Genomic DNA, 27,784 nt, shown 5'->3' on the forward strand with positions numbered 1-27,784 from the left:
AAAGCAAAGATGAGACGGCAAGGAGAGGAAGGGAAGCTAGATCAATGGAAACAGAACAAAATGGAAATAATGAGAATGCTGAGACATTGTGAAAATTGTAACCAATGTCATGGAATAATTTGCATAAAATGTTAAATGTAAACCTAACTTGTGTAAAATTTCACCTAAAATACAAAAAAAAAAAAAAAAGCCTGCACTTCTTACTCCAGCATACAAAGCCCTGTAAAGTCTGAGCCCTGCCTTCCTCTCCATCACCTTCCACCCATCTTGGCTGCCCTTCTGACCTCTGAAGCACACTGAATTCATTCCCACCCCAGGACCTTTGTTCTTTCTGTTTACCTGGACAGCTCTACTCACATGTCTTGCTCCTCCTTGTCATTCAGCTGTCAGCTCAAATGTCATCTCCTTCAAGAGGCTCTTGCCAACTACCCTGTCCAACACTACATCCTCCATTTATTTTCTTCATTGCATTTGTCAACCTGCGTATTCATTGGTTTCCTTGTTTATGATCCACCCACCACTAGACTCTAAGTTCCACATGGTAAAAAGCAGACCAGACATGTTCTCACGGGCACCTCCAATACCTGCACAGTGCCTGGCACACACAAGGTGCTAGGTAATGTCTGTTGAATGAAGGATTTAGGAAAGTCAGAAGTCCTATGCCCATGAGGTCTTGGATAAGTCATTTCCCTTTCTAGCCTCAGGCTCTGCCTAGTCCCACTGCTAGAGAGGCAAAGGGGGGAGACAGGCCTGAGTCATCCCCGTCTATGAGAACAGGACTCTGGGGCTCTGACTCAGCCTGTCCAATCCAGACCACAGGGACATCTGAGGCCCCACCCAAGTCCCTGCCTTGAGGCACAGCCACCCCTGAGTTTCCATGGAACCTACCACGCAGAGTGATGAGCTTAATGCACTTGGTGTTTCAACTTCCTGCTGCGCCAGAACAAGAAATTTTCCCTTTTGTTGTGTCAGCTCAGAGAGGTTAATTGCCCAAGGTCACCCAGACAATAGGAAATCCCAGCAGCCTACAGCATAAGCCTTCCCTCTCCGCCCCCTTACCCATCAGCCATTTTTCTTTGGGGGTAACTCAAGGCCAATGGCATGGCAGCATTTGGTATGACTAAGTGGCTTTCCCAAGTTTCTGAGTTGTCCAGTCCGGGGCGAGGGGGCAGCTCTCAGCTGACACAGCCCCCACCCACACCACACTGTCCCCTCCCACTCTGCACACTGGCCGCAGTGAAATTCTTTCTCTCCAATGCCACGCTTTCTCTCACCCCAGGCATTGGCTCTGCCCTCAACCTGGAACCCTCCCAGGGATGTCTGACTCTTCTGGTCTCAGTTTACAGATGAGAGCCCCTTTCCCCAACACCACCCAGCAAAGCTTCATGAGGCATTGTCATGCCAGGTTGTTTTCATCACTGTCACCCCAGATAACGAGTTCTGAGAAGGTGGAGTCTGTCCATCTTGTTCAACAACATGTCGCATTGCCCTGCAGAGGGCCCGCCATGTGACAGGTGTTCAATATATATTTAATGAGCTAATGAGGTTCGTTTTCATCCTTTCCATTTTACAGATTAGAACAGTGATGCACAGAGAGGTTTAGCACCTTGCCCTGGTCACACAGCCGGGCCTCAGAGCAGCTTTGGAGGAAGAGCCCACTTGGGTGTGGTCAGACTAGATGGGGTCAGAGGCTGGGCTGGAGTTCCCTGGAGAAGGGGAAAATGAGTAATCAGGGCCTTCGCAGGCACTTCATGCTTATACTCCCTGTGATATCTGTTGGCCAGGGCACTTGGTCTGACCACCAACTCCTGCCCCATTTCACACATGAGAAAAGTGAGGCTCCCAGCTCCTCTGGGTTCAGTGTCCCCTGCACAGAGTTGGGGCAGATCGGAGGGTGAGACCAGTAGCTCTCACTTAAGATCAAGGGGACTCTAACAGAACGCTCCCCAGAACCCCAAGACTCTCTCCACCCCCACTACGCTACCTTCTCCCCGCTGCATTCCTAGAGCTGGAGTGAAGTGAGCCATTCAATAGGGGGGATTGATCCGGGGCAGGGGGGCAGGAGGCCTGGGTTCTTGGTTGGCTTGCAGCTTATCCACGGGTAAGCCCCTTAAAGTCTCTGGGCCTCAGTTTCCCCATCTGGACAAGGAGTTTGGAGCCTCTGGCCTCCCCTCTTCCCCAGAGCATGAGGACAGGGTTTGGGGAGCTGGTGGTTAAGAATACAGGCTCCTGAATTCAAAAGGCCTGGCTGGGTTCAAGTCCTGGCTCCAGCATTTATTGCTGAATGATCTTGCTCAGGTTCTTCAGCCCCGAGCCTCCATTTCATGGTCTGTAAAAAGAGAATAATAATAGCATTTTTTGAGGATTAAATGAGCTAGTGTAGGGGAGTTCTTGGCACAATGCCTGGCACAGCATCACCATCAAATGGGGTGGTGTTGTTATAGTATTAGTTAGGGGATGCTGCTCTCTGGTGGCCATCAGGAGGGAGGGACAGCAGGCAAGGCGAGCCAGCCCTGCTGCCCGCCCTGGCTGGAATCAGCGCTCCTGGCTTGCTCCCATTGTCCAGATAGGGAGAGTGTGGCCGGGCTCTGGTCACTCAGTGTGCGCCTCTACCCACTGACAGAGACGACGGGCGTAGCGAGTTGGGCTGACGGTGGAGAAGGTCCGTCCTGGGTAGCGCAGCGTCTTCCACAGGTGCTCCAGCCGCTTGCGGAGCCCGTAGACTGTGGCAAGGTCCACGAGGCCCAGAAAATAGCGTTGCTCAGGCCCGTCTAGTATGTGTAGGGCGTTGGGGGCGTCAGGCAGCAGCCGGCGATTCTGGGCTCTCAGCTCCTCTGGGCTCGGTGTCCCCTGCACAGACCTGGGGGCAGACCAGAGGGTGAAGCTGCCGCCTCCTCTAGGTGGCCTCAACCAATTGTAAGCCTGGCCAGGCTGCCTCTGGGCGGCGCTCTGGGCTGACCCTGCTTTTGAGTCACTCATTCACACACCAGATACTGGAGGCTGATGGTCTAGAACTTCACTGTGCAATGCGTGCCACTAGTTACATGTCACCATTGAGCACTTGAAATGTGGCGAGTCCCTACTGAGATGTACGGTGTAAACACACCGGAATTTCAAAGATAGTATGGAAAAAGAATGTAGAATATCTCATAAATTTTTATATTGATTACATGTTGAAATGATAAAATTTCAGCTATGTTGGTTAAATAATATATTATTAAAATTAACATTATCTTTTAGAAAATAAGGATACTAAACCCACTGCTGTCAAATTGATTCTGACTCATAGCAACCTTAGACAACAGGGTAGAACTGCCCCATTGGGTTTACCAAGGAGCACCTGGTGGATTTGAACTGCTGACCTTTTGGTTAGCAGCCATAGCTCTTAACCACTACTCCACTAGGGTTTCTGAAGGCTACTAGAAAATTTGAAATTACATGCGTGGCTCACATTATATTCTATTGGGTAGAATTGAGCTAGAGCATTTGGGTCATGGAGACTGTAGTCTGCACGTATGTGCCAGGTGAGTTTGAGTAAGTCGGTTATTTGGGTATTTCCTAAACTTCTGTTCAGGATCATCCAACCCTCCCTGTAGCAGAGCCGAAGCCTTAAAAACAAAGTCCAACCCCAGTCTGAAGATGTTTCATGTCTTTTCGCCTCAAAACATATCATAAATCAGAAGATGCATTTGGCCAGACCTCCAGGCCCAGCTGGAAGCAGGTTAAATCCCCTAACTTGTCCTCCAGTGGTGAGTGGCTGAGGGGCTTTATTCCTGCTCTACTTGGGTGGTGCAAATGGGTTGCACTTGACTACTAACCAAAAGGCTGGAGGTTCTAACTCACTCAGCAGTGCTGCAGAAAAATTGTCTGACGATCTACTTCCATAGGAATAATTCGTTGCTGTTGAGTCGATTCCAATTCATGGTGACTCCATGAGTTACAAAGTAGAATTTCTCCACAGAATTTTCTTGGCGGTAATCTTTATGGAAGCAGACTGCTGGGCCTTCCTCCTGTAGCACTGCTGGGTGGGTTCAAGCTGCAGCCTTTAGGTAAGTAGTCTAGCGCAAACTGTTCACATCACCAAGGCACTTTTGTGTGTGTGTGCATGTAAGATTACAGCCATTGAAAACCCTATGGAGTGCAGTTCTACTCAAACACATGGGGTCACCGTGAGTCAGAATCGACTTGAAGGCAAGGTCTTTACCCAGGTCTTGGGGGAAAATAGGCCAATGAGAGACAAACCCTCCCAAGCACCAACCAATGAAAACCCAGTGATCTGAGGGCCTGAGAGGAGGGGCAGAACCCTGGTAGTCTGCCCTGCAGGTGTTAACCAGCTAGCTGCTGGCAGATACGGGGCAGAGTTATTCTGAGCGAGGGGCTGGGAACTCTGGCGGAGATGGGGCTAGAGCAGTGGCTATTTACCAATATGTTCCAATATATTAACAACCACCATGTGTGAATCAGTGCCTACAGGTCAAATGATGACTCTGACCTAAGCCCCAGCCTGAGGGTAGAGGGTAGGAGAGAAGCTGACTTAGCTTGGATGGACAGACTTGGTTCTGCCCCCTGTGGATGGCATTCTAGTACCCCACTAGAAAGTGCCCAGCCCAGTCCCAGGCTACATGGAGCCATTATTCTAGATTCTACCTAGGCCTCACCCATCCCAAGGTCTTCCTCAGGGGGTTGGGGTAGGGTGCGGATGGAGAGCTGGGTGAGTGGACCTCACCTTTCAATTCTTTTGTCCACCCACCTGATAAATGGGATTCTTTCCTTTAAAGTGTCTGCCTTAACTCCTATGTAATTCTGTTCAACCACCAGGGCAGACCTTGGAGAACTGAAATCCAAGTAACATACTAACATGAGTGATAACATAAGCAACTTCACTTCCTATCTCTGAATCTCAGTTTTCACATCTCTAAAATGAGAATGGGCCCACCATCTCAATGATGCTCGTGGTCAGCCTGAAAAGAGGGATAGTTAAAACTACAAAGATGAGAACAACACAGTGACAACCTCGCGGTCCTAGAAGTTGCATGACTGTGTTAAAGGACAAGGGCTCTTTCTAAAGTTCCAAAAGGTCTAGTGGCTCCACATCCCCTGCTAAAAAGTGGGCTGATTCTTCAAATCAGCACCAAAATCCTTGTCCACTGAACCTCTCTTGTCCTGTCTCCTGCTGTGGCCCACCTGTGCCCACTGTCCTCAACAGCCAGGCTTTTCCAGCTCAACACTGTTCACACACACACGGACTCACATGTACACACAAGTGCTCTGCACTTTCCAGCCTTCAAGTCTTTGCCTATGCTGTTCCCCACACAAGGAAGGCACTCCCTCCCCACCTCACCAGTTGTCCTTCCCATGATCTCATCACCTCATTCTTGCCTCTGCCCCAGGGGGGCCCACCTGGCCATGCGGAAGACGAGACTGCTGCCCAGGCCCCTCTCATCCTCGTGGAGACCCTGGAAGGCCATCAGGAGGCTGTAATCCAGCACATTGAGCTCCCGGAGGAAGGCGGTGTCCAGTTCCATCTGGCGGAGGAACCAGCTCCGCTGGGACCCTGCCAGAGCAGCAATGCCCCCACCTGAGTGCCCATTACTTGCCAGGCACAGTACTGAGGGCTTCACATGCATCTGCCCCAGTAGGGCAGGTGTCATTATTGTCCCCATTTCACAGATGAAGAAACTCATCTATAATCTGCCTCAGTTGCCGAGCTAGTAAGTCATGGAACTAGGATTAGAGCCCTGTTCTTCCTGACTCTAGAATCTAGGCTCTTGACCACTAGGGCAGAGGGCAGAGCAAGGAACACCCTTCTAAAGGCTCACCCAGGTCGATGGTCTTGCCCTGAAAGTTGAGGTCCTTCAGCACCAGGACGACAGAGCTGCCCTCGGGGGCTGGCTCCACCCAGCGGCTCACCTCGCAGCCCTTGATGTCATACCTGAGTGTGGGTTGGAATTCAGCTACAGACTTTGAGACACACAGGGAACCTCACAAGGAAATAATAAACAAGAGCTTCTGCTGGGTGACTGTTCACAAATACACTAAACCCATTACATACATCAGTTCTAATCTTCAGCACGACCCCATTCTATTATTGAGTCCATGTTAGACACGAAGAAACTGAGGCTCAGAGGGTTTCTCTGACTTGCCCAAGCCACTAAGGGGCAGAACAGAGATTCAAACACAGGCCTTTGGAAGGCAGCCCAGGCTTTATCCCTGCCTTTCAGCACCCTATCATCCTTGGGGGTGTCCCAGACACAAGGGATCCATCGGGAGTGCTTGAGGGAAGCCGATGGTGAGGGGCAGGCACTAATGGGGAAGTTGTGGGCAGAGGCAGGGCTGGGAGACAGAGCCGACAACGTGCAGTCAAGACAGGCTGGATTCGAATCCCCACTTCCTCGCTTATTAGCTGTGTGGCTCTCCTCTTCCTCAGTTTCCCATCTATAAAATGGGGATGGTAAAAACCCTACGGGGCAGTTCTCCTCTTTTCTTATAGTAGATGGCACACCACTACCACCACAACACATCTCACTCAGAGTTGTTACGGAAGTAAAGGAGATAATGAATGTAAATGGCTAAACAGTGCCTAGCATACTGAGCGTTCAAGAGATGCTTGCCATGGGCATCCTTGTCTGATTCACCAGGAAACGGTGAGAACATCCCTTCCCCTCCTTGGGCCTCAGTTTTGCCGTCTCTCGAGTGCGTGTGGGTGCGTCAGATGGCACGTCCAGAGTGGGGCGGTGCCCTGTAGGCGGGGTTCCCGCCAGACTCACCTTTTTCGGAGACTCACCTCTCGGAGATACGGCCGGCCGGGTAGAAGACGCTCTGCATGATGATGAAGTATTTCTGGGGGCCGGGGTGGGGAGTGAGGGAGGCCAGGATCTCATCCTCCAGCTGCCCCCCTCCCCGGCCCGGACCCTCGCCTCGGCCTCACCCACCTTCTTCCCCTGCGCCACTCGCAGGCTGTGCACTCCTGGAGGAGAGAGGGCCGGGTGAAGTGTCCCAAACCCCACAATCCCTGGTTCACCCCTCCCCAGTGCCAGCTCCAAGCCACGCCTCCTTGAGGACTGCCCCATCGCAAGCCCGCCCTTCCAGACCCAGTCTCCAGACCCCTCCCTCAGCCCGGGTCCGAAGAGCATCAAGACGTTTCCCCAAGGGCGCTTCGCCCTCCAGGGCCCCACCTCCTGGCCTGGCCCGCCCACAGATCCTGCCCTATTCCGAGCCCTTCCCTTCGGGCCCCGCCTCCAGATCGGGCCTTCAGGGAGCCTCCCTCTGTGAGGGTCCTGGGTCCGCCCCCAGATCCCCCTCCAGACCACGCCCGTTCCCCCAAATTCGTCCCGCCTCCAGGGGCCCCTCCTTCAGGCCTGGCCCCACACACCAACCGCGCCTCCCCCGATACTCCGCCTTCTAGGACACGCCCCCTACCGAACTCGGTCCTCCGCAGACCAGACCCGGCTCTGATCCCGCCAGTCTCTAGCCTCGGGACTGCCCCACTCCCTGGCTACCTACCCCCCTTAACCTCTCCTGACCCCCTAACCCTCGTCCCGGGTTTCCGGATCCCGGGCCGGCCGTACCTAGCAACCGTGCGAGTAGCGAGTGCGGGTGCCGCTGCAGGTGCCGCATGTATCGGGGCAGGTGGGCGAGCAGCGCCTGCACTTCCTGGCGCCGTTGTGTCTTCAGGAAAAAGCGCTGGTCATGGCTAGGGGGCGGGAGGGAGGGGACACCGCCCAGGCCGAGCTGGAGCGGCCCCCACCGTGCACCTCCTCCCACCTGTCTGTCTTCCTGCCCAAGGCTGGGAGAATCTATCTTGCCACCGCCTCCTCCTAGACCCCTCGCCCTCAGTCTCTCCAGTTCCCTTCTGACCTCCATCTGGCCTTGACCCTCTCTGACTCCGTAATGCTGTTTCTCTTCCCAAGGAGTCTTCCCCCACCCTTCAGAAAACTGCCATCCGCCCGCCACCCTTGCTGCCTGCTCACGACAGGAAGAAGCTGGCCTTGCTCTTGGAGGTGCTGAGAAACTGCAGGTAGGGGCCGCCAGGGCCCAGAGCAGCCTGATAGTCCTCCTCAGCCAGGCCTAGAGAGCGGCGCAGCCTGGTGAAGGCCGGGCCCGCCAGGGTGCCCAGCTCGAAGCCCTGTGGGGGAGGGAGAGCAGCCACAAGAGCACCCACAAGGGCCAGGTGTGTGCAGGTAGCCCTGGTCCAGAGGGTCAGGGTGACCACACCCTTCCTGCAAGACCCTAAGGCAAGCCATCTCTCCAGCTGCATAGATGGGGAAACTGAGAAGGAGAGAGGGGAAAGGCAGGTACACGCCCCCTCCACGCAAGAGTCTTGGGCTTCTTACCTCATGAACCTGGGTCAGGACTTCTGAAAAATCCTCCTCGCTGGGCGGCCCCTGCAGGGAAGGATGGAGGGGCAAGTCTCAGGCCACAATTACCTGCCCCAGGACCTCGGAGGGTCTGGCCAGACAGGAAGCAGCCGAGCATGCACCTGGCCTTACTCCCTCCCTCCAAATCAGCAAAAAGGTCCACTCTGGGGGTACCTGAGATGGGCAGACAGGCTGCTGGTCTTTCCAGGGCCTGGATGTGTCTCACCCAGCACATACCCCCAGACACCAAGTTGGCCAAGTAAAGCCAGATGCCACCCCTGTATAAGGATATGGCCCTGAAGCCAAGGGACCTGCCTGGGAGGGGTAGGGTCAGAGAAGCCTTCCTTGGGGAAGGCTTCTAAGCTGAAGCTGGGGGGACCTCTAAGCTGAAATCTGAAGAGTGATAGAGAGAAGGGGGCAGGGTGCTCATGCCAGTAGGAACAGTGTTGGTGGTCACCAGGAAGGGGAGGAAGGTTCTAATGGCTGAAGAGGGTAAGACAGGGATGGAGTGTGAGTGAGGCTGGACAGTTGGCCCTTGAGCTCAACTAGCAGAATCTTGAGCCTATGCTGAGGAGCCAGGATTCCATCCCAAGGGCACTGGGGAGCTATGGAAGCTTTTCAACAGGTGATGAGGTTTATAGGGCTCCCTGTGGTCCCCACACTCTCCCTGGACCTCCAGATCCCTGTGCCAGGTATGTAGTCATGCTGTGTACTTGTGCACACACATATAGACAACACACACTCACCCAGGCCTGCTCAGCTGCTGAACTTGCATTTGGGTGACACTTTCTGCTGAGCCAGCCTGGCCCCAGCCTGAGCTCCAGGGAGGAGGGGTGAAGCAGGCAGGGTAGGGGTGGGTCCCTTCTTAACCATACACCCTGGTAGGGATGGGAGGGCCTCAGAGACCAAGGAGTACACAACCCACCCCCATTATACAGAGGGAGACAGGAGGCCCAGAAAGGGGCAGAGGCTCACTTAGAGTCACATGGCAACCACCTGGGTCAGGAGTTTCTTCACAAGTCCAAACACACTCTGAGATTTCCAGCTTCCTGGCCTGAACTCCCACCCCAGAATGCCCCTCTCTACGTGTACGCAGGATGGCGCAGACCGGCAGTGTTTCATTCCGTTGTACATAGGGTGGCTGTGAGTTGAAACCGATTTGACAGCACCTAACAACAACAACAACATGTACCTGGCTCTGTCCCCTCTTCTTAATAGCTCTCTCTCTGATCCTCAGCCCCGTGGTATTAGCAGGACGGCGCATCCATCAGAGCTGTGGGTTGCATGGGACAGACTGTTCACTCACCGTGGGTGGGTGGTCCATGGCGACCTGGGTGGCAGCCCACAGCCCTGCCTGCATCATGCACATTAACCCGTGCAGCTCATGGCCTGGGCTGATTTCAAACAGGCCCAGACGTGACTGCTTGTCTCTCAAGCGCCAGAGGAGGCCACGGCGGCTGGAGCTTGAGGCAGCAGCTGCTCTGCGTCCAGCTTCTGGGGAGCAGGCCAGGACCTGGTGGAAGGAGGTACAGGAAGCAAGACCCAGGCTTTGGACAGCCCAGGTTCAAATCCCACCTCCACTACTCATGAGCCTTCCCCTCATCTCTGTCTGCCTCAGTCTCCTCAGCTGTAAAATACAGATAATGCTGGTGCCAAACTGATAAGGTGTTTCCAGGGGCTGCACAGTGCCTGGCATGCAGTCAGAACCCAAAACAGAGTGATGGTTATTACCATTAGTATTATTATCAGTAGGTAGAGTTCTGCAGTCAAAGACTGGCCTCTCACCAGCTGTATGACCTTAGGTAAGTCATTTAACCTTTCTGTGCCTCATTTTCTCATCTGTAAAATGGGGATTCTAAAAACTCCTTCGAGGCAGGTATTACAACTGTTGTTACTGTTGAGTTTGAGCTCTTTGCACGGGAACCTTAGATAATAGGAGCTGTGATGCTGGTGGCTTAGTCATCTATTCCACTCGTCTGTGCTGAGTTGCTAGTGTGGGCCAGGCTCAGAGCCGAGGGTCAGCACCAGGCTGAGTTCATACCAACTGACCCATTAGTAGTAGTGGTCACCCAGCACGTGCCCAGCACTGTCTGCAAGCTCGACCTCCTAACAGCCCTCTAAGGGAGGGGCTTTTATTACCATCTCCATTTTCCCAGTGAGGAAATTGAGGAAGTTATCGGGGGCTACCTGTCAGAGCCCCTCCTCGATACCTGCGGCCCACAATGGGGCGTGTCCTAGACCTCACCCAGTGCAGGGCCCCTCCCTGGTTCGGATAGGGGGAGTGTCCGCCCCGCTATGGATGGGGTGGGCCGGCGCCTGCCCCCGAACCCTTCCCTCTCCTTTCTCTTTCGGGTCAGCACCTACCTCGCGTGGCCCCGGGCTCGGCGCAGCCATCGCCCGCGCAGCAGCTTCCCGGGCTCTGACCGCGTCCCCTCTGCCCCGCTGCAGGAGCCAAGCCCCGCCCCTGTTTCCGGGCTGACCAATCGCGTGGTGTCCGTCACGGCTGCACCCAATCCGCGCGGGGGGCGCCGGCGAAAACCTGCGGGTCCCGCCCCCGGGGCTGCAGCATCCTTCGGACCGCGGTCCAAGGTGGGGCGGGGCCGCCGGGCGTTGGCCCGAGCCCTCCCCAGGTAGGGAGGACCCTGGCTTCTCTGGGGTGCGGACCCGGCTCTCCGGGGCTGCACATCCACTCCCATCCACCCACACTGGCGTGAAATCCCCACGACTCACTTTCGGGTGAGAAAACTAAGGTCCAGAGAGAGGAGCGACCCAGGTGACACAGGAAGCCAGGGGCGTGCATTCATTCAACACGTATTTTTGGAACGCTCACTACGGGTCAGGGGCAGTCTGGGCCCCGGGGGGATTCAGTGGTGAGCGAGAGGGAGGGGCACAGTTGCCAGAGTGATCTTTTAAAAGCATAAATCAGATGATGTCACTCTCCTGCTTAAAGTCTGCAGTGGCTTCCCACGCACCGCACTGGAACAAAATCCAAACCTCTGCCGCGGTCCAGGCCCTGCGTGATGTGGCCCTGCCCACTCTCCAGCCCCGTCTCACACCACACTCCTACACCCTGCACCCAGCTCCGTATTTCTTAGACTCCAAACTCTTTCTCACTTCGGGACTTTTACTTTCGTTGTTCTGTTTGAAATCCTTTTCCTCAGACTTTGATTCCTTCTTGTCACCTCCTCAGAAAGAGTCCTGGACACTCGCTCTTTTTTTTTTAACTGCAGTAAAATATATTTAACGAAACATTTCCCATTTCGACCACTTTTAAGTGTACAATTTAGTGACATAAATTTTATTCAAAGAGCCTGGGTGGTGCGAGTGGTTTGCCATTGGTTGCCATTGGTTTGAACCACCCACCCACCGACCCAGTGGCTCCACCGACTAAAGGCCTGACCAACTGCTTCCATAAAGGTGACAACTAAGAAAACCCTATGGAGCAGTTCTACTCTGCAGCAAATGGGCTCACCATGATTAGGGGACCAACTTGAGGGCAGCCAACCCCCACAAATTACATTCATCCTGTTGTGTAACCACCACTATTCATTTTCAAATGTTTTTCATCCCCCTAAACAGAAACTTAGTACCCTTTAAGTGATAACTCCCCATCCCCACCCCAGTACCTGGTAACCACTAACAAACTTTTGTCTTTATGCATTTGTCTATTCTAAGTATTTCACATAAGTGAGGTGTCTTAGTCATCTAGTGCTGCTACAACAGAAATATCACAAGTGGATGGCTTTAACAAAGAGAAATTTATTTTCTCAGTCTGGTAGGCTAGAAGTCCAAATTCAGAGTGTCAGCTCCAGGGGAAGGCTTTCTCTCTCTGTTGGCTCTGGAGGAAGGCCCTTGTTGTCAACCTTCCCCTGTACTGGGAGCTTCTCTGCACAGGGACCCCAAGCCCAAAGGACGCGCTATGCTCCTGGTGCTTTTTTCTTGGTGGTATGAGGTCCCCCTATCTCTCTGCTCACTTCTCTCTTTTATGTCTCAGAAGAGATTGGCTCAAGACACAATCCAATCCTGTAGATTGAGTTCTGCCTCATTAACATAACTGCCGCCTATCCCACCTCATTAACATCGTAGAGGTAGGATTTACAACACACAGAAAAATCACATCACAAAATGGAGGACAACCACACAATACTGGGAATTGTAGCCTAGCCAAGTTGACACATATTTTGGGGGGACACAATTCAATCCATGACATGGGGCCATACAGTGTTTGTTCTTTTGTGTCTGACTTATTTTGTTCAGCATAACGTTTTCAATGCTGACTCATGTCATAGCATGTATCACAGCTTCATTTCTCTTTATGGCTGAATAACATTCCTTTGTCTGGATATAACACGTTTTGTTTATCCATTCATCTATTGATGGATATTTGGGTTGTTTTCATCATTTAACTACTGAATAATGCTGCAATGAACATTGGTGTATAAGAATCTGCCATTGTTTGGGCTTCTGCCTTCAATTCTTTTGGGTATATACCTAGAGATTGCTGGGTCATATGGTAATTGTTTAACTTTTTGAGGAAGTGACAAACTTTTTCACAGCAGCTGCACCATTTTACATTCCCACCATCAGTGAATGAGGCCAGCTCTCATTCCTGTCACATCACTTTGTTTTATTGTCATAACCCTTACACTGTCAGAGATTGTTTTATTTCATCTCTCCCCTGGAATGTGAGGGCCATGAGGGCAGGAACCACATCTGTCTCGTTTCCTGGCTCAATACCGAGCACAAAACTGTTGCTTAATAAGTACACACTGAATGAATGAATGAGCAGGATATGCAAAGGAGCACATTGAGTTCCAGGAAACCAACATCCTGTATGGCTGGAGTGAAGAAGAGAGAGCAAGCAGGGCCTTCCTTGTAGGTGTGGTAAAGAAGGGTATGGGAACCCAGAGATGTATTATGTCTTAATTATTTAGTGCTGGTATAAAAGAAATACCACAAGTGGGTGGCTTTAACAAGCAGAAATTTATTTTCTCAAAGTTTAGGAGCCTAGAAGTCAGAATTCACGGTGCTGGCTCTAGGGGAAGCTTTTCTCTCTGCTGGCTCTGGAGGAAGGTCCTTGTCTCTTCTGAGCTTCTGCTCCTGGGCCATCTTCATGTGGCTTGTCATCTCTCTTCCCCCATCTCTGTCCTCCTCCCTTGTTTAATCTCTATCTCAAAACAGATTGACTCAAAATAGACCCTACACTAATCCTGTCTTATCAACGTAACAAAGACAACCCATTCCCAAATGGGATTAAAACCACAGAGAGATTAGGATTTACAACACGTATTTTTTGGGTACATAATTCAATCCATGGAAACCCTGGTGGTGTAGTGGTTAAGTGCTACAGCTGCTAACCAAAAGGTCAGCAGTTTGAATCCACTAGGCACTCCTTGGAAACTACGGGGCAGTTCTACTCTGTCCTATAGGGTCGCTATGAGTCGGAATCGACTCGAAGGCAATGGGTTAATTCAATCCATAACACACTGTAAGTGTGATGTGAGAAAAACGTTCAAAAGTATTTTAAAAAGTCCACATTGGCTGTTGTGCATGGTCAGATTGGAAGAGACCAGCATAGCAACGGACAGCAGTGGGGAAGCCATCAGTGATTCAGGGTAGAGAATAGTGGCTTTGCACTAGGGAGGTGGCTGTGGGCTGGGGCGGGGTTGAAAAAAGGGGAGGGAGAACTAACAGGATTTGGGGGGTCGTGTGGATGTGGGAAACCAGGGTCAGGGTGATGCTGATCACATGATGGGGTGGGGCATGACAGGAGAAACAGATTTGGGGGGCAAGTCTGTGAATTTACCTCATGACAGGAAAAATATGAGGTGCCACTGAAGGAGACAACCCATGAGGATGTCAGGTTGGCATCTGGGTGCATGTTTAGAACAAGCCCCAGCACTTGATAAGGTCACCGAGGGAGCGTGAGTGAGGTCTGCAACTGAGCCCTGAGGACCCCAGGATCTCATGGCAGAACTGATGGGAATGAGTGAGAGAGGCAGAAAGCAGAGAACGGGGCATCATAGACAGTATAAGGGCATTAGAGGGTGGATGGGAGGATGTCACAGGGATGTTCCAAATGTGGCAAAGGGGTCAAGGAAACGCCGTTTGGATTTAAAGGCCGGACATCACTATTTGCACTAGGTGCAGCCTTCCTGGGTGATGGATGCCGAGAGCAATGGGAGGTGAGGAAATGCAAGCTGCAGATGTGGACACCCTTTTGCGAAGTTTGTCTGTGAAGGGGAAGAATAAGAAGATACTTGAGAATTACTGGATTGATGGAGGGTTCCTTACGTAGGTATGTTCATGAAACAATGGGAGGATCCTGCTGAGAGGCAGAAGTTGTGCCCATGAGTAGGGGATACCTGGTGACATGAGGTTCCTGATATAGCAGTCTGATGGGATAGGTCCCAAAGCCCAGGTGGGCAGCTCTGTCTGGGAATGGAGGACAGAGAAGGTGGAAGAGGTAAGGGGAGGTAAAGTACGTCTGCAACTGGACTCTTTTCTCAGTGATGAGGGAGACCAGGTCCTCCACTAACTGGAGGAAGAGTGAATGTCTGAGGCTTGAGGTGGTAAGAGTCTGCTCTAGGCACTCTGAAAGATAGGACTGTCCAGAGCTGCATAGTGGAACTGCTGGCAGGGCTGAAGGGGGCTGTGTCAGATCAGTCAACCTAAACACAGTGGAGCCAGCCCTGATCTCATTGAGCAGTTCTTGCTGCTCAGGGCCATGCTGGGTGCTGGCAATAGATGATGGGCTTGGGCTTTTAGGGGACTGGCCAGAGGCTCCCTGGAATGCTAGGGTCTGCCAGCTGAGGAGCCAAGGGAAGGTACAGTGGAGGCTGATATGGTCTGTGGTTGATTCCTGTGCCAGGGCCCCCACCTGGCCATCTGGTGGGTAGAAGCCCAGAGCTCCTCCTCCAAGCACTTATGCCAACTCCCCTGCACTGAGTCCCCAGCTGTGAGCTCTACCAGGCCAGAACCAGTCCCTGCTCTTCCTTGTATCTGGCACAGGGCTGGTACAGAGGAGGCACCTGAGGTACCCTCACTGCATGAACCAGGGTCTTCTGACCTGAGGCCAATGCAGGGGCCAGCTCCGAGCTCCTCTCCAGTCCTCATGGCCAGCTCCCTTGTTCAAGAGTGGCACAAAGACAAACACATGATCAATGTTTATTGTTAAACTCTCCCGCATAGGCCAGCACTGGGGCCGGGGGGCTGGACCTCCATGAAGAGTGGTCAGTCTGGGGGTCCAGTGTGGCCACCCTAATGTGCCCTGATCCCTGGCAATGATCCCAGGGTCTGTCAGCACTTCCCCTAGGCTTTCCAGGTCCAGAAGTCCTTGTAGGGCCTGGGGCTGTGTCAGACTTGAGAAAGCTGCCTCTGTAGAGAAGCAGGACATGGTGGGGAAAGATCGCGTGCTCCCTCAGAGCCCGTTAAGTCCAACATCAGCATGTGACAGGAGGGAAACTGCAGCAAAAGGGTATAACCCAGAAGAAAATGTAACAGGGGGTATGAAGGTGAGGTGGAAAGGATCAGCATCTTTCAGGTCCTGGGGCAGAAGTAGGTGAGAAGGAGACTTCCAGGTACTCCTCCCTCCTGGCTTCTGGAAGGGTGAACAGGGGAGGAGCAGGGGCTCTGGTCAGTCAGGGGTGAGTCCTGAACAGCTCCATCCCATGGGCATGACTGCAGGGCAGCCAGGCTTGAGGGGCCTTAGTACCTGGACCAGTCCTACTGACTCCCACCCTTGGTCCCTGTCCTGGTGGGAAGCAGAAAAGGGACTGACAGCTTCATCCCCTGCCGGGACTTCACTGAGCCTTCTTGGCCACCTTCTTGTTCTTCACCATCACGAAGGTGATGAACACTCCTGGAACATACAGACCACACAAACTAGGTAAGATCTGGGCTCAGGGCTGCTGGAAGGCCAGGGAAGGACATGGCATGGTGCAGCAACCCACACGCAGGGCCATGCATCTACCCTACCACCCTCCAGGCCACCTGATCATCTTTCTAGTCATTCTACTCATTTATCAAGCCACGAATCTACTCACAAACACCAAAGGAGTCCCTACCACATGCAAGACACTGTGTTTGGTGTTTGAAATTCCATCTATGCATTTACACATTCAATCAATCCCCTGTCCACCTGCCTAACCACCCACCGATCTGCCCACTCCACATCCATCGTCCATGCACCCATCTATCCTATCATCCACTCAATTGCTGACTCATCCAAACCACTTTCGTGAGTCCCAACTCAGTGGCAAACCCTGTGTCAGGTGCTGTGGACAAAGAAATGACTAAGACATAGTTTCAGCTCTTAGAAAGCCCCCAAGACTAAACCACAGGAGATAGAGAGGTGCAAGAACTACAAACCAGGGTAACGAGAGGGTAAGAGGTAACTGAGGTGTGAGCAGAGTTACGGGAGTGGTGGTGGTAGGAAAAAGGCAGACATCTCACTGGAGTCCTATGAGCTTGAGGCATTGGGTAAACCAGAGGAGTCACCACTGATTTCCATCCTTGAAATGGAAACAGGACAACCCCAGGGAAAGACCTGGGGACAATAAGCCTCAAGTAGATCTACAGCAAACGCCAAAGTGTGGAAGTATTTTCGGGGATGAGAGAAGGTCGTGGGGGCCCTCCAGACAGTCATGCCGAGGGTTGAGAGAGTGATGACTTACCTACAAAGAGGAGCAGTAGGAGGCCCACGGCCAACGGGATGGCGACAGCATAGGCTCGGGGCAGGAAATACTTGTGGATGACATGTTGGCTGTCAATGAATGGCTGGCACCAAGGGCAGAGCTCTGGTGAGCATAGTTCACCTTGCCTAGTCTCCCTCAGCCCCCTAAGCCCAAATATCCTACCTCCTCTGTCCAAGGGGCTGACCCCATTCAGGGCATCAAGACAGCATTTGCTTTTAAGATGGTGGCATTGCGTGTCTTGATATGTTTCCTTCATTCGTTTAATGATTGTTTACTGGGTACTCGTTTGGTGGGCTAATGCCCACCCAAGCCACCCGCCCTGGGTTGGTGCTGGGCACCTGCCCTAGGGCACTTACAGCCTTACAGGGGCAAGAAGTACATAAGGAATCCTGATTCTCAACCTCAGTTCCAAGATCTTTACTAACATCTTTCTTTGAAGGATATGAGGTTCTACAAGATTTTGCCTTCCAAATACACTACAATTTCTAAGCAATAACTGCTAAATTTTCCCATAAGAAAGAAAAAAAAAATCCCAAAAGCCCGCACAAAATTCATTAGCAGTAGCTGTGTCCAGGAGCTAGCAGGATAAACAGAAAGACTAGAATTCCCATCAAAGGCAAAGCAATTCAGGAACAGGGCTTTACAGTGTAGTGGTTAAGCACACGACCTTGGGCTAAACCTTTTCCCTGAACCCCAGCTTCCTCACCTATAAAAAAGGAACACCACTAGCATCTTTTTATAATGGAGTTCTCGGGATTAAGTGAGGTAAAGGCAGGTGAAACACCTAGCACAGTATCTGGCACACAGTAGCTTCTTAAACGTTGTTAGGGACGGTGTTAGGGACGGGAGTAGGTGCATAGAGGGTGGGGGAGACGTACCAAGATGATCACCCAGACGGTGTAGTAGGTGAAGATGATCAGGCTAACAGCGACGAGAACGAGTCCCACCACCTGGTCTGTTCCCGTGGCCTGGAGGAAACGAAGGGCTCAGATAACAACCCTGACTCGCCATTTAGGCGCGCGGGGGCGTGGAGCGGGAGCGTCGCAGCCTGATTATGCTCTAAATTTCCCGTTCATTCAACAAACGTATTGAGGGCCAACTATGGAGTCAGTTTCCAGGCTGGGCAAGGGGTACCGGGCCTCGGCGTTTTCATCCGTACAATGGGCCAGCGGAAAGGAAATTTCGGTTCCGAGTGCCGAAGACCCAGCTCCTAAGCGGAAGCACCACCAGCCCCTAAATGCCCTCAACAGGCCGCACTCTGCCCCAAACTCACCATTACCCGATACGTTCCGACGCCGGAGCAGCAAGCCACTTCCGGTTCCGGGACTTTTTTTGCTTTGACCCGCGAGGCACGCCGGGAGTCGTAGTCCTCAGGCAGGCCCAAGACCACGTTACCTAAGACAGGCAGGCACCGCCTCCCCTTTGCATGTCGGGAAATGAAGTTTCTCAAGGGCAATGTGGGGAAGATTGTTCCCCGAAGGCCTCTAGGGAAATAGGACAGAGTTGGGGACCCAGACTGCCTGGCCCTCTAGGCCTCAGTCTTGTCGCGTTCGCCCCAGGAACCTAGCTTATTCCTATACATTGCAAAGACCCAAAATCAGAGCAGGATGGGCTGGGGGTCGGAAGTCCCATTTTTCAGAGGTCGAAAGTGAGGCTCAGAAACGGGCAGAGACCTGCTGGAGGTCACAATTCAAGGAATGGTGAAACTGAGACCAGAATCCGGTGTCGCTTCCCGGTCCCTATCATGCCTCCTGAAGGAAAGGGTACAGAGTAAGGCAGGAGCCTTTGATAACTGGGAAAAATCCCACAGCAAGTGTGGTCAGGAACCAAGCAAGAGATAACATCTTAGAGCTTGTATTTCCTCTTTGAGGCAGGACAATAAGCCTCGAGAGCTGGTTTAAGCTCGTTCGAGAGACCTAGAGTTAACTTTGGCTCATTAAGTGCCTTGTATATATTAACTTTCCCACCCTTAGAAGGGGTTTAACTGCTATTTTCTAAACACAAATTCAAAGAAGTTGTATGTTAACACTTATTGTGCCTGCGTGGCATGATTTAGAATGTTGCTGATGTATTTACATGATCTCCCTGTTTGTAAACTCTATAAAAGTGACCTCCTTAAACCTTTTTTTTTAAACCTTATCCTTGAACAGCCTTGGAAGCACCAGCCCTTGGGTGTTCCTTTCCTTGCGGAAGGAAATAAAGCTGCCTTTCTAATCTTCCACCTCAGCCTCCAAACCTGGGGTTTTCACCAGCTACAAGAGAGTGTTCACTGCTGAGTCTGCGGTGCGAGGAAGGGAGGCTGATTTGAATCCGCAGAGATGTGGGAGATTTCAATTGGTAGATAAGGGGAGCCTGGCTTAGGGATAGGTCCTACTTCCCTGGCGACCTGTCCTGTGTCCCTCTTCACTGCGGGCTGGGCCAGGGGCCCCTCCCTCCCTTCACCAGGGTGTTGCAGCAGCCCAGACACATTGGACTGGCCAGGAGATGGCAGGGCTGCCACCTCCCCCCCACCCTACACGCTTTGGAGGCCTTTTCATTTGAGAACAAAGGGTGGTTGGGCCAGATCATCTTTGACATCTCCCCACAGCTCACAGGGCCAGCAGCTCCTCATCCATTAGGCCTCACTGGGGAGTCCCCAGGGAAGTGGCTTTGGCATCGGGAAGCAGGGGCTCCCTCCTGTCTCCCCGTTTTAATTGGCTAAGGTGTTGGTCTGGCCCACTGTGAGCTCCCTGAGGGTAAGGCCTATGGTCACTGCTGTATCCAGAATGGGGCTTGGCACACATCAATCAACTAGCTTTAAGACTCTGATTTTTTAGATCCTGGAATGCTAGAAGGTACAACAACTGGGCACTCCAGGCCTCCTTGATGGGTTACGTGGAGGCCCTGGGCCTGCTGTTTCCCCTTCAAGGAGGAAGCAGCCAAGTCTGAGCCTGGCATGGTTTGCTCCTGCCAGCAGCATTTATCTCCTTGAGTCATGTGAGCTCATTTCTGACTATGGGGGTTACCCACCCCCCCGCCAAAAAAAAAAAGCTTATAGAACAGTTCCCTTCAATCTCAGGACTGATTTTGGGCTTGGCTGGAAGCCAAGTTTTCCCTCCCTGAGTGTGCCTGACAGAGGAAAGGGCTGAGAATTAGCATTAGGGCTTAATGGGGCCATGAGTTGGGGTAGCCCTGAGGAGGGGGGCTAATGTTGGCCTAGGGCTAGGGGCCAGGCTGGGGAACATGGTCCCTTCTGGCCTGTCCAAAGCCACTAGGCTTTCCATCATTTCTGAGCTCATTAAAGGCCAGGGCAACCTACCTTTCCCAGAGCTTGGCCAGGCTGCCCAGTTCTGTGTGACTCTGGAGTCAGGTAAACGGGGAGAGAGGCCCAAGGCCTAGCATGGAGACTACTCTGGCCTGGGGCTAGAGAGGCTGGGAACCTGCCCAGCACCTCCCACAGGTTAGGCTGTATACTTCCTTTCTCATAATACACAACCCCATTTTGCAGCTGAGAAAACTGAGTTATTTGCCCTCAGCCACACTCATTACAGGCAACCTGACTGCTGGGGAGGTCCACAGAGCAGTGGTTAGAACTTGGGCTCTTAAGTCAGAGACAAATTCAAATCCAGGACCTGCCACTTAGTAGCTGTGCGAGCTTAGCAAGTAATGACCCTTCTGGGCTTTGGTTTCCTCACTCAGATTTGGAATAATAAAGGTGGTGATAATGACTGTAGCCAAGACTTGGAGAACCCTGACCACGGACATCTTCCCCAGCCCCCAGAACATCACCTCACTCACACATCTGGGCTTCCTTCTGATGCTGTCTTTGACCCCAAAGTCAATGTGGTAAAGTAACAAGTAAAAAACAACATGCCATACCAAAACAAAAACCACAATATTTATTTTTTTCCCTTGAAACCAAGACACTGATACTAGACTGATTTCCCCTTCAAATGTTTTCTACAATAGAAGCTGGGACAGAGATACAAACACAGTCCGCTGAATTCGGGGGCGGTGGTGGCAGCATTCTGTTAGAAAGGAGAGGAATAAAAAACAAACAAACAAAAAAACCTTGCCTCACCACTCAACTCCCTAAGAGAAAACGTGGACATTTTCCACCCTGGTAGATCATATCATGTGGTCAGTTTGTGGGGTGACCAGAAATCACCCTAAAAAATACTGTAGACCTTTATTTTCTTTAAAACTCCTAGTAAAAATATTAAAACTGTCCTTGAAGAAGATTCCAAACTGGCATTGCATAGACCAATTCCTTTCCAAAAATATCTCTAATATATCTATCTCTATATAGAATTTGAAGTCCAGGAGCTGTACACACCTGGTGGGGATTCACTGAGCTCGAGGAGGCCAGAGGGCCGAGGAAAGGGCTCCCATGTGGGGCCGAGGCCAGGGCTCCTGGCCTCTGGCTCCAGCCAGTGTTAATTTGGTTGTGGCCGAATTCTCAGCTAGTCCAATTCTCCTGCCCAGGGCCTGGCACTGGAAGAGTGTGGCCTGGCTCTATTTCCTTCTTGGGTGACTGCTGAGCTCAGACCTCACCTAGGGCAGGGCTGGAGTTCCTGGTTTGGAGGAGTCTCCCCAACAGTGCTAAAGCCAACAGTTTTGTGCCCGAAACCCCAGAACTTTAAACCAGACCCCAAAACACCCTGAATGCACCTCCTACCTCCCTGGGCTGAGGTCACACAAACACAGAAGGAGGATGACACTCCCCCACCTTCTGGGGGTCACCCCATTTGGAGACAGCACCACCAGCTTCCTTTTAAAGTGCCAGGCATCTGCGGGGCAGGAAGGGACCCTCAGAGCTGACTAGAGCTCCATCCTGCCTTGGCAGGCACCTTCTAACATTCATTTTCTACAAAAAGACTTAGGTGATTAAAAAAATCATAAAACAGTAAAAACAAAATCAAACCTAAAAATGCTCTGGTCCCAATGCCAGCCAGGTTCCGGGACCAAGAACCCCAACTCTTGCTAGCAGGGGCAGATGAGAAGCTGGGTAAGGTGACCTCCCAGCCTGGGGAGGAACCCCACCTACCCATACCAGAGAACCAGCCTGTGCCCTTCCCCACATCTAGACGCCCAGCCCTGCTGAGACCCAGCCAGCAGGCAGAGCAGAGCACAGAACCTCCTACCCCTAACCTGGGGGAGGAGAAAATACCAAACTGTGAAGTCAAAAAAAGAAAAAAACAAAAAACAGAGAGAGAAAAGAAATGAAAAGGAAGTTACAGAACTAAACACCAGCCTGCTGGGTTTATACAAAATGAATGAAATTTAAAAGAGGGGTGGGGTGGGGGTCCAGGGACTGGCTAGTAGCCAGAATCCACCTTTAAGCAAGTAACAAGGACCAGGGAAGGAAAAGTGCTGAGAGCAGAGGCTTGGGGCGGGGGAAATGGAGAGGGAGGGGGGCCAGACTGTCCCCCACTGGAGAGATGTCTCTTACAGGACTTCATTTGTGCCTGGCCCAGAAGTAGGGGATGCTTTCAGAGGAGGGTTGAGTCTTTTCTGGCCAGGAACCCAGCTCCGGGCCAGCCCAGTCACAGCCCACCTGTCTCTTCAGTGTTGGCCCTAGCCTGGGCCAGCTGACCCTGAGGGCAGAGAAAGGGGGCTCTGCTTGCCAAGTCCAGCCTAGCCAAGCCCCCAACCTCCCAGGCCCTGGGGGGCACCTTTCCTGGCCTTCCTACATGAAACCCAGCTGCTCAGGATCCAGCCCTGGCAGAGGGGAAACCCCTTGACGTTCAGACCTTTCTCAGCACAGGTCCCAGGCCTGAGCTGTGGCTAACTGGAGGGAGGAGAGGCAGTGCCACGTTCCAGCCGGGCTGTGATGCCTGGGCCTCTGACTGCACAGCAGGCAGAGGCCAGGGATCCTTGGGACAGGACCAGGGAAGGGGTGGCAGGAGGCAGGGGGGCTGTGTTGGGGACAAGCATGTGCAAAGTGCAGACTGCTAGGGCAGCAGCAGAACATTCGATGGGGTGAAGTGTGGGTGGGGTGTGAGGTCTTGGTTCCCAGGAGGAGGCCGCCAGCAGGTCCCCCAGGATAGAAGGAAGGGATAGCTGAAGCACTAAGCAGTCAGAGGGTCACGGTGGCAGGATTCTGGGGATGGACTGGCTCCCCAAGGGCAAGGGGGCAATGGAGCCAGGCCCTGCCAGGGTGGCTGTAGCCAGTGTTCCTGGAGTGGGTGGAGAGGCAGGGAAGAGGCCTCCCAGCTACAAGCAGCCTCCTCATATTTAAGGGCTGCTGCTTGTCCCTGGCCAAGGGGGTCCAGTCAGTCTCCAGTGGAGACAGTCCTGCTCTTTGTCTTGGCCACCTGCTGCAAGGGCCTACTTGTCCTGCCCTCTAGTGGTTCAGAGGAGAATATTCACAGTGGTGCCTGGGCTCCAGGGGGCCAGAAGGGTCCCAGAATGGAGGGGAGGACCATGGAATGATGCTTTGGGGACATGTGGGGCTGGAGTACATGGAAGAGGCACAGATGAGATGTGGCCCAGATGGGGATCTGAAGGGGAATGTCCTTCGTGGGATGACATGAATCTGGATGTCCACGAAGGCAGGGCCCTTCTCCAGTCTGGACACCTGCTCCTCAATGGCTTTCGATCACGACTGGCTCGTAGACCCCAGAGGAGACCCTGCAGGGGAGAGACAGGTCAGCTCCACCTCCTCACTGTTCCATGTACCCAGCGCCCCTCTGGGCCAAGCCCAGACAGGTACTTTATAAGCAGGTCCTGCTAACCAGCACTGTTTTGCAGAGGGGGAAATTAAGGCTCAGAGATGTTAAATCATTGGCTCAAGGTGACACATATTGTGAGTATCAGAGTCAAGACTAGCTGCCAGGTCGTCTATGGGACCACAGAGTTGGCACAGGCTCTGTTCCCAAGCTCTTCCTGGACACCAGTGACATACACGTGGGTGTGCCATTCCCGTCCTCACAACAACTCTGTCAGACAGGGACCGTATCATCGTCCCATTTGACAGATGAAGAAATCAAGGCTCAGAGGGGTTCTGAGGTTTGCCAAGAGGCCAGTGGAAGGCAGTGGGGGAGGGGGAGGCCTGACCTTTAGCCAGCTCTTCTTCCCTCTGAGGCCAGCCCCGTCCGTGGCATTACGGACACCTGGGGTTCAGCATCCAGCTCCACTATCGCCTTTCTGCCCACCAGATTGGTTTCTTCCCTCCCCTGAACTACAGCTCCCTCATCTTCGCGGAGATGTTCATAAACCTCCAAGGAGGCCCCCTCCTTCCTGTTTTCTTGTTGCCCAGCCCACCTAGGGCAGCCCAGGAGGCCAGCTGGGGGATGGGAGCAGCAATTTCAAGCCTCAGCAAGGAGGTGTCAGCAGAACAGCAGCAGAGGGCAGGTCCTGGAACCCTGGGCTACCCAGTCAAGTCTCTTGCCTCCTCTGGGCCTAGATTTTCTCACCAGGCCAACTAAAACATGTGGGAAAATCCTTGGCACACTCTGTAGGTGGGAAGCTCCTCCACTCACTTCCAACATTGCTTGCTTGGATATTCATTCATTCATCATTCATTCATTCACTCATTTATTCGGTAAGCCAAAGATCTAGTGAGCTAGGTGCATGGTAAACATGCTCTAAATGAATAGATGATAGTGAAAGAATATAAACTACAGAGTTGAAGGAAAAGTTTGATCCTACTGCCCCCTCATCTTGAGCATCCTGAGGGCAGAGATCTGGGCTGCTCGTTGCTATATCCCAGCACTTAGTACAGTGCCTGGTGTAGAACTGGTGCTCAATAAGTATTTGTCCAATAAATAAATAAATCATCATGATGTTTTTAGGGGTTCCCACATCCAGGAGGAAGAGGAGGAAAAACGGGGTCCAAAATAAACATGTATGCCATGCTGTATGCCAAGCCTTTTGCCAAATACCTTCCAAGGGTTACCCTTGGAACTCTCACAGCCAACCCTGCGGTGTGCTCCCTGTGCCGGGTTCCAGGTGAGATGGGTGCTGTCCACACCATGTGACAGATTGGGAAACTGAGGCTCAAAGAGAAGTGACTTGCCCAAGGTCACACTTCAGTGACAGAGTAGGCATTCAAGCCAGGTCAGGTGGCCTGCAGAGACCTTGCTTTTACACCACACTCCAGGGCTGTCCTGATGACCGCCCCCCGCGCCACCCAACCTTCACCCCCTACCTGTTGGCCAGCTGGATGCCACTCAGTGTGGTAGAGCCATCGCGGCTCACGAACAGCCGTAGGTTGCTGTCTGTGGGGACATGGGGAAGGATGGAGGCTCAGCTGGGGCAGGGGCAGCTGGGGAGCTCCTAGAGCAAGCAGCACTGCCCCCAGCCCACCCAGTGTGGGCAGCCAGCTCACCCTCAGTGTTGCTGCCCTCTGTGAAGTCCTGGCTCTGCATGATCTTTTCCACGATGTCGTCTGCGTCAATTCGCGTGTCATCTACCCAGGTCGGGTGGCTCTCCATCGAGTCCTTCTTCCGCCTGGGTTGGGGCAGAGCAGAGGCACGACAGTCAGAGCAATAACAGGTACAACAGAAATACTACTAGCTAGCATCTACAGCTCTTAGAATGTTCTAAGCACATGTCATGCTGTATTCACTTAGCCCTTACAGCAATCCAGGGATGTTGGTGCTGACTTTACAGATGAGGACACGGAGGCTCTAAGAGGTAAGTAACCTGCCCAAGGTCACACAGTGTGTATGTGGTGGACTCAACCCACTCTATCTGGTCTGACAGACCATACTCTTTTTTTTTTTATTGTGCTTTAAGTGAAAGTTTACAGTTCAAGTCAGTTTCTCATACAAATTCTTATACACACATTGTTATGTGACTGTGACCCTGGTTGCTCTCCCTACAATGTGACAGCACATTCCTTCTCTCTACCCTGAATTTCCTGTGTCCTTTCAAGCAGCTCCTGTCCCCCTCTGCCTTCTCTTCTCACCTCCAGACAGGAGCTACTCACAGTCTATGTGTCTACTTCAGCTAAGACGCACACTCCTCACCAGTATCATTTTCTGTCTTATAGTCCAGTCTAATCTTGGTCTGAAGAGTTGGCTTTGGTAATGGTTTCACTTTTGGGCTAAAAGAGGGTTCAGGGACCTAGACCTCTGGGGTCCATCCAGTCTCAGTCAGACCATTAAGTCTGGTCTTTTTACTTGAATTTGAGGTCTGCATCCCACTTTTCTCCTGCTCCATCAGGGATTCTCTGTTATGTTCCCTGTCAGGGCAGTCATTGGTGGTAGCCGGGCACCATCTAGTTCTTCCGGCGTCAGGCTGGTGGAGTCTCTGACTTACATGGCCCTTTCTGACAGACCATGCTCTTGACTACTACACTAAGCTGCTAACAACAACCATTAACTGAGCATGTGCTATAAGCCAGGCATAGAGCTATGACTTTTATGAACATCAGCTGGTTGAACCATCACTATTCAACCCTCTGAGGTGGGGACAGTATTATTCCCATGTTACAGGTGATGAAGTGGAGGCTCAGAGAGCCATCAGGAGTCAAGATTTCCAGCCCTCTGCATCATACTGCTCCTGGAGGTCAGAGCCCTCCTGGGGCCCTTAGCCCTTGCACCAAGCCCTGCCTGATGAGCTGTGGCTCTGGCCAGGCCTCACTGGAGGGGAATGCTCTCTCCACGGAGTACTGAGCAGTGGGGCTCACCGAAAGGAGCGGTCTGACAGATGTGGGGGCCGGGGTGGCCTTGGCGGCTTCTCGGGGGGCCGGTGTTCCCGCTCACTGCCCTCAGGGCCCTCCACAGTCATGCTGAGGCCGCCAGAGGCGCTGCTGCTAGTGGATGTGTTGCGGCGGTGCGTCAGGTCCGAGAGGCTGGAGGAGCGTGAGTGCTCCGTGCTGTAGCCTGGTGGGCAGTCAAGGGGGTGGTTCATTACTGGGGGGACTCTCAGGACTGTGAAAGGCCACTGGTTGGTGCCAGGTGGACACTTACCGGAGATCTTGGACTGCTGGCTGGCATAGCTGGAGTTGCGGGAGTGGCCGGAATGGAACACCTCCTCAGGGCTGGACAGGTTCTGGTCCGGCTCCTCTGGCACCCCTGGAAGGCAGGGAGGGGCAGGTGGTGGAGGGGGTTACTCACTGGTATCCACCCTGGCCCTTCTTCACACAAGTCTTACTCAGCCTCCTACAGTTGGTGGCTATGGGGGACATCTGTATTTCCATTTTACAGACTAAAAAAGTGAGGTTCAGAGAGAAGAAACCTGCCCTGACCCACAGTTCACCATGTGAACCCAGGCTTGTTCATGCTACAAATATCTGTCGGGGAGCTCCCCCATGCGGGGTGCTCTGCTGGGTGCTGTGAACAGGAGTCAGGGTAGACTGCCTCAGAGGCTATGGCAGAGAAGAGGAATGCTGAACAAAAAATGACCCACAATTAACCACAGCTGAGGTGAGTGGTGCAGAGCATGGGTATTGGGAGCTAAGTGCATATTAGGGGGTCATGGAAGGCTTCTCAGGATGCGGGGGAGGGAGTGAGCCAGATAAGGCATCAGGGAAAGGGCTCTCCAAGCAGATGGCACAGCACAAGCAAAGGCTCTGAGGCTTGAATGGACTTGGGTAAGTATAGATGGAATAGAGTGAAAAAAGGTGAGGGAATGGGCTGGGAGATGGGAGTGGACTGGCCCCAAACAGCCTATCAGCCAGGGCACACAGTCTTGTCCCAAGTCACCCATAAGTCCAGCTTCAAAACAAACCTTCCTGACACTCCCCAGCAGAAGGCACAAGGGAACTAGGAATCAGACAACAGTCACCGCCTATTGCTCATT

At 52.6% G+C, this 27,784-nt stretch overlaps 3 protein-coding genes across 3 annotated transcripts in view; all 3 read right to left on the minus strand.

Annotated features, from left to right (window-relative positions):
* Positions 1-168: 168 nt before the first annotated feature.
* PIP5KL1 (phosphatidylinositol-4-phosphate 5-kinase like 1) lies at positions 169-10,793 on the minus strand. Its single transcript, XM_049895970.1, has 10 exons — positions 10,722-10,793; positions 9,664-9,870; positions 8,334-8,384; positions 7,971-8,125; positions 7,569-7,693; positions 6,933-6,967; positions 6,785-6,819; positions 5,820-5,932; positions 5,401-5,554; positions 169-2,860 (listed from the first exon to the last, which is right to left on the minus strand). Exons 1-10 carry the CDS (start codon positions 10,749-10,751, stop codon positions 2,593-2,595), a joined length of 1,173 nt encoding a protein of 390 aa, XP_049751927.1. The 5' UTR covers positions 10,752-10,793; the 3' UTR covers positions 169-2,592.
* A 4,603-nt stretch (positions 10,794-15,396) lies between these two features.
* Positions 15,397-18,644, minus strand: DPM2 (dolichyl-phosphate mannosyltransferase subunit 2, regulatory). Its single transcript, XM_049895494.1, has 4 exons — positions 18,327-18,644; positions 17,932-18,021; positions 17,033-17,135; positions 15,397-16,218 (listed from the first exon to the last, which is right to left on the minus strand). Exons 1-4 carry the CDS (start codon positions 18,327-18,329, stop codon positions 16,160-16,162), a joined length of 255 nt encoding a protein of 84 aa, XP_049751451.1. The 5' UTR covers positions 18,330-18,644; the 3' UTR covers positions 15,397-16,159.
* A 2,266-nt stretch (positions 18,645-20,910) lies between these two features.
* Positions 20,911-27,784, minus strand: part of EEIG1 (estrogen-induced osteoclastogenesis regulator 1) — a 44,835-nt gene continuing 37,961 nt past the window's right edge. Inside the window, exons 7-11 of the mRNA XM_049895493.1 lie at positions 26,953-27,057; positions 26,670-26,865; positions 25,365-25,486; positions 25,185-25,254; positions 20,911-23,665 (exon numbers count right to left, since the gene is read on the minus strand). Of these exons, the coding sequence (XP_049751450.1) occupies positions 23,620-23,665; positions 25,185-25,254; positions 25,365-25,486; positions 26,670-26,865; positions 26,953-27,057 (539 nt within the window). The 3' untranslated portion in view covers positions 20,911-23,619. The remainder of the gene's footprint in view (positions 23,666-25,184; positions 25,255-25,364; positions 25,487-26,669; positions 26,866-26,952; positions 27,058-27,784) is intronic.

The sequence above is a fragment of the Elephas maximus genome, chromosome 9 (assembly GCF_024166365.1).
Source record: "Elephas maximus indicus isolate mEleMax1 chromosome 9, mEleMax1 primary haplotype, whole genome shotgun sequence".
In the NCBI taxonomy this organism is placed as follows: domain Eukaryota; kingdom Metazoa; phylum Chordata; class Mammalia; order Proboscidea; family Elephantidae; genus Elephas; species Elephas maximus.

Excerpts from the sequence above, each read along its gene's own strand:
- PIP5KL1 (XM_049895970.1), bottom strand. The coding sequence starts at position 10,751 with ATGGCTGCGCCGAGCCCGGGGCCACGCGAG. Across the intron at positions 5,933-6,784 it reads GCCGGCCGTATCTCCGAGAG|GTATGACATCAAGGGCTGCG; the intron begins GTGAGTCTCCGA and ends ACCCACACTCAG. Across the intron at positions 5,555-5,819 it reads GGGCAAGACCATCGACCTGG|GGTCCCAGCGGAGCTGGTTC; the intron begins GTGAGCCTTTAG and ends CTGCTCTGGCAG.
- DPM2 (XM_049895494.1), bottom strand. Across the intron at positions 17,136-17,931 it reads CCGTCTGGGTGATCATCTTG|CCATTCATTGACAGCCAACA; the intron begins GTACGTCTCCCC and ends CCTTGGTGCCAG. Across the intron at positions 16,219-17,032 it reads CCTACTGCTCCTCTTTGTAG|GAGTGTTCATCACCTTCGTG; the intron begins GTAAGTCATCAC and ends TGTATGTTCCAG.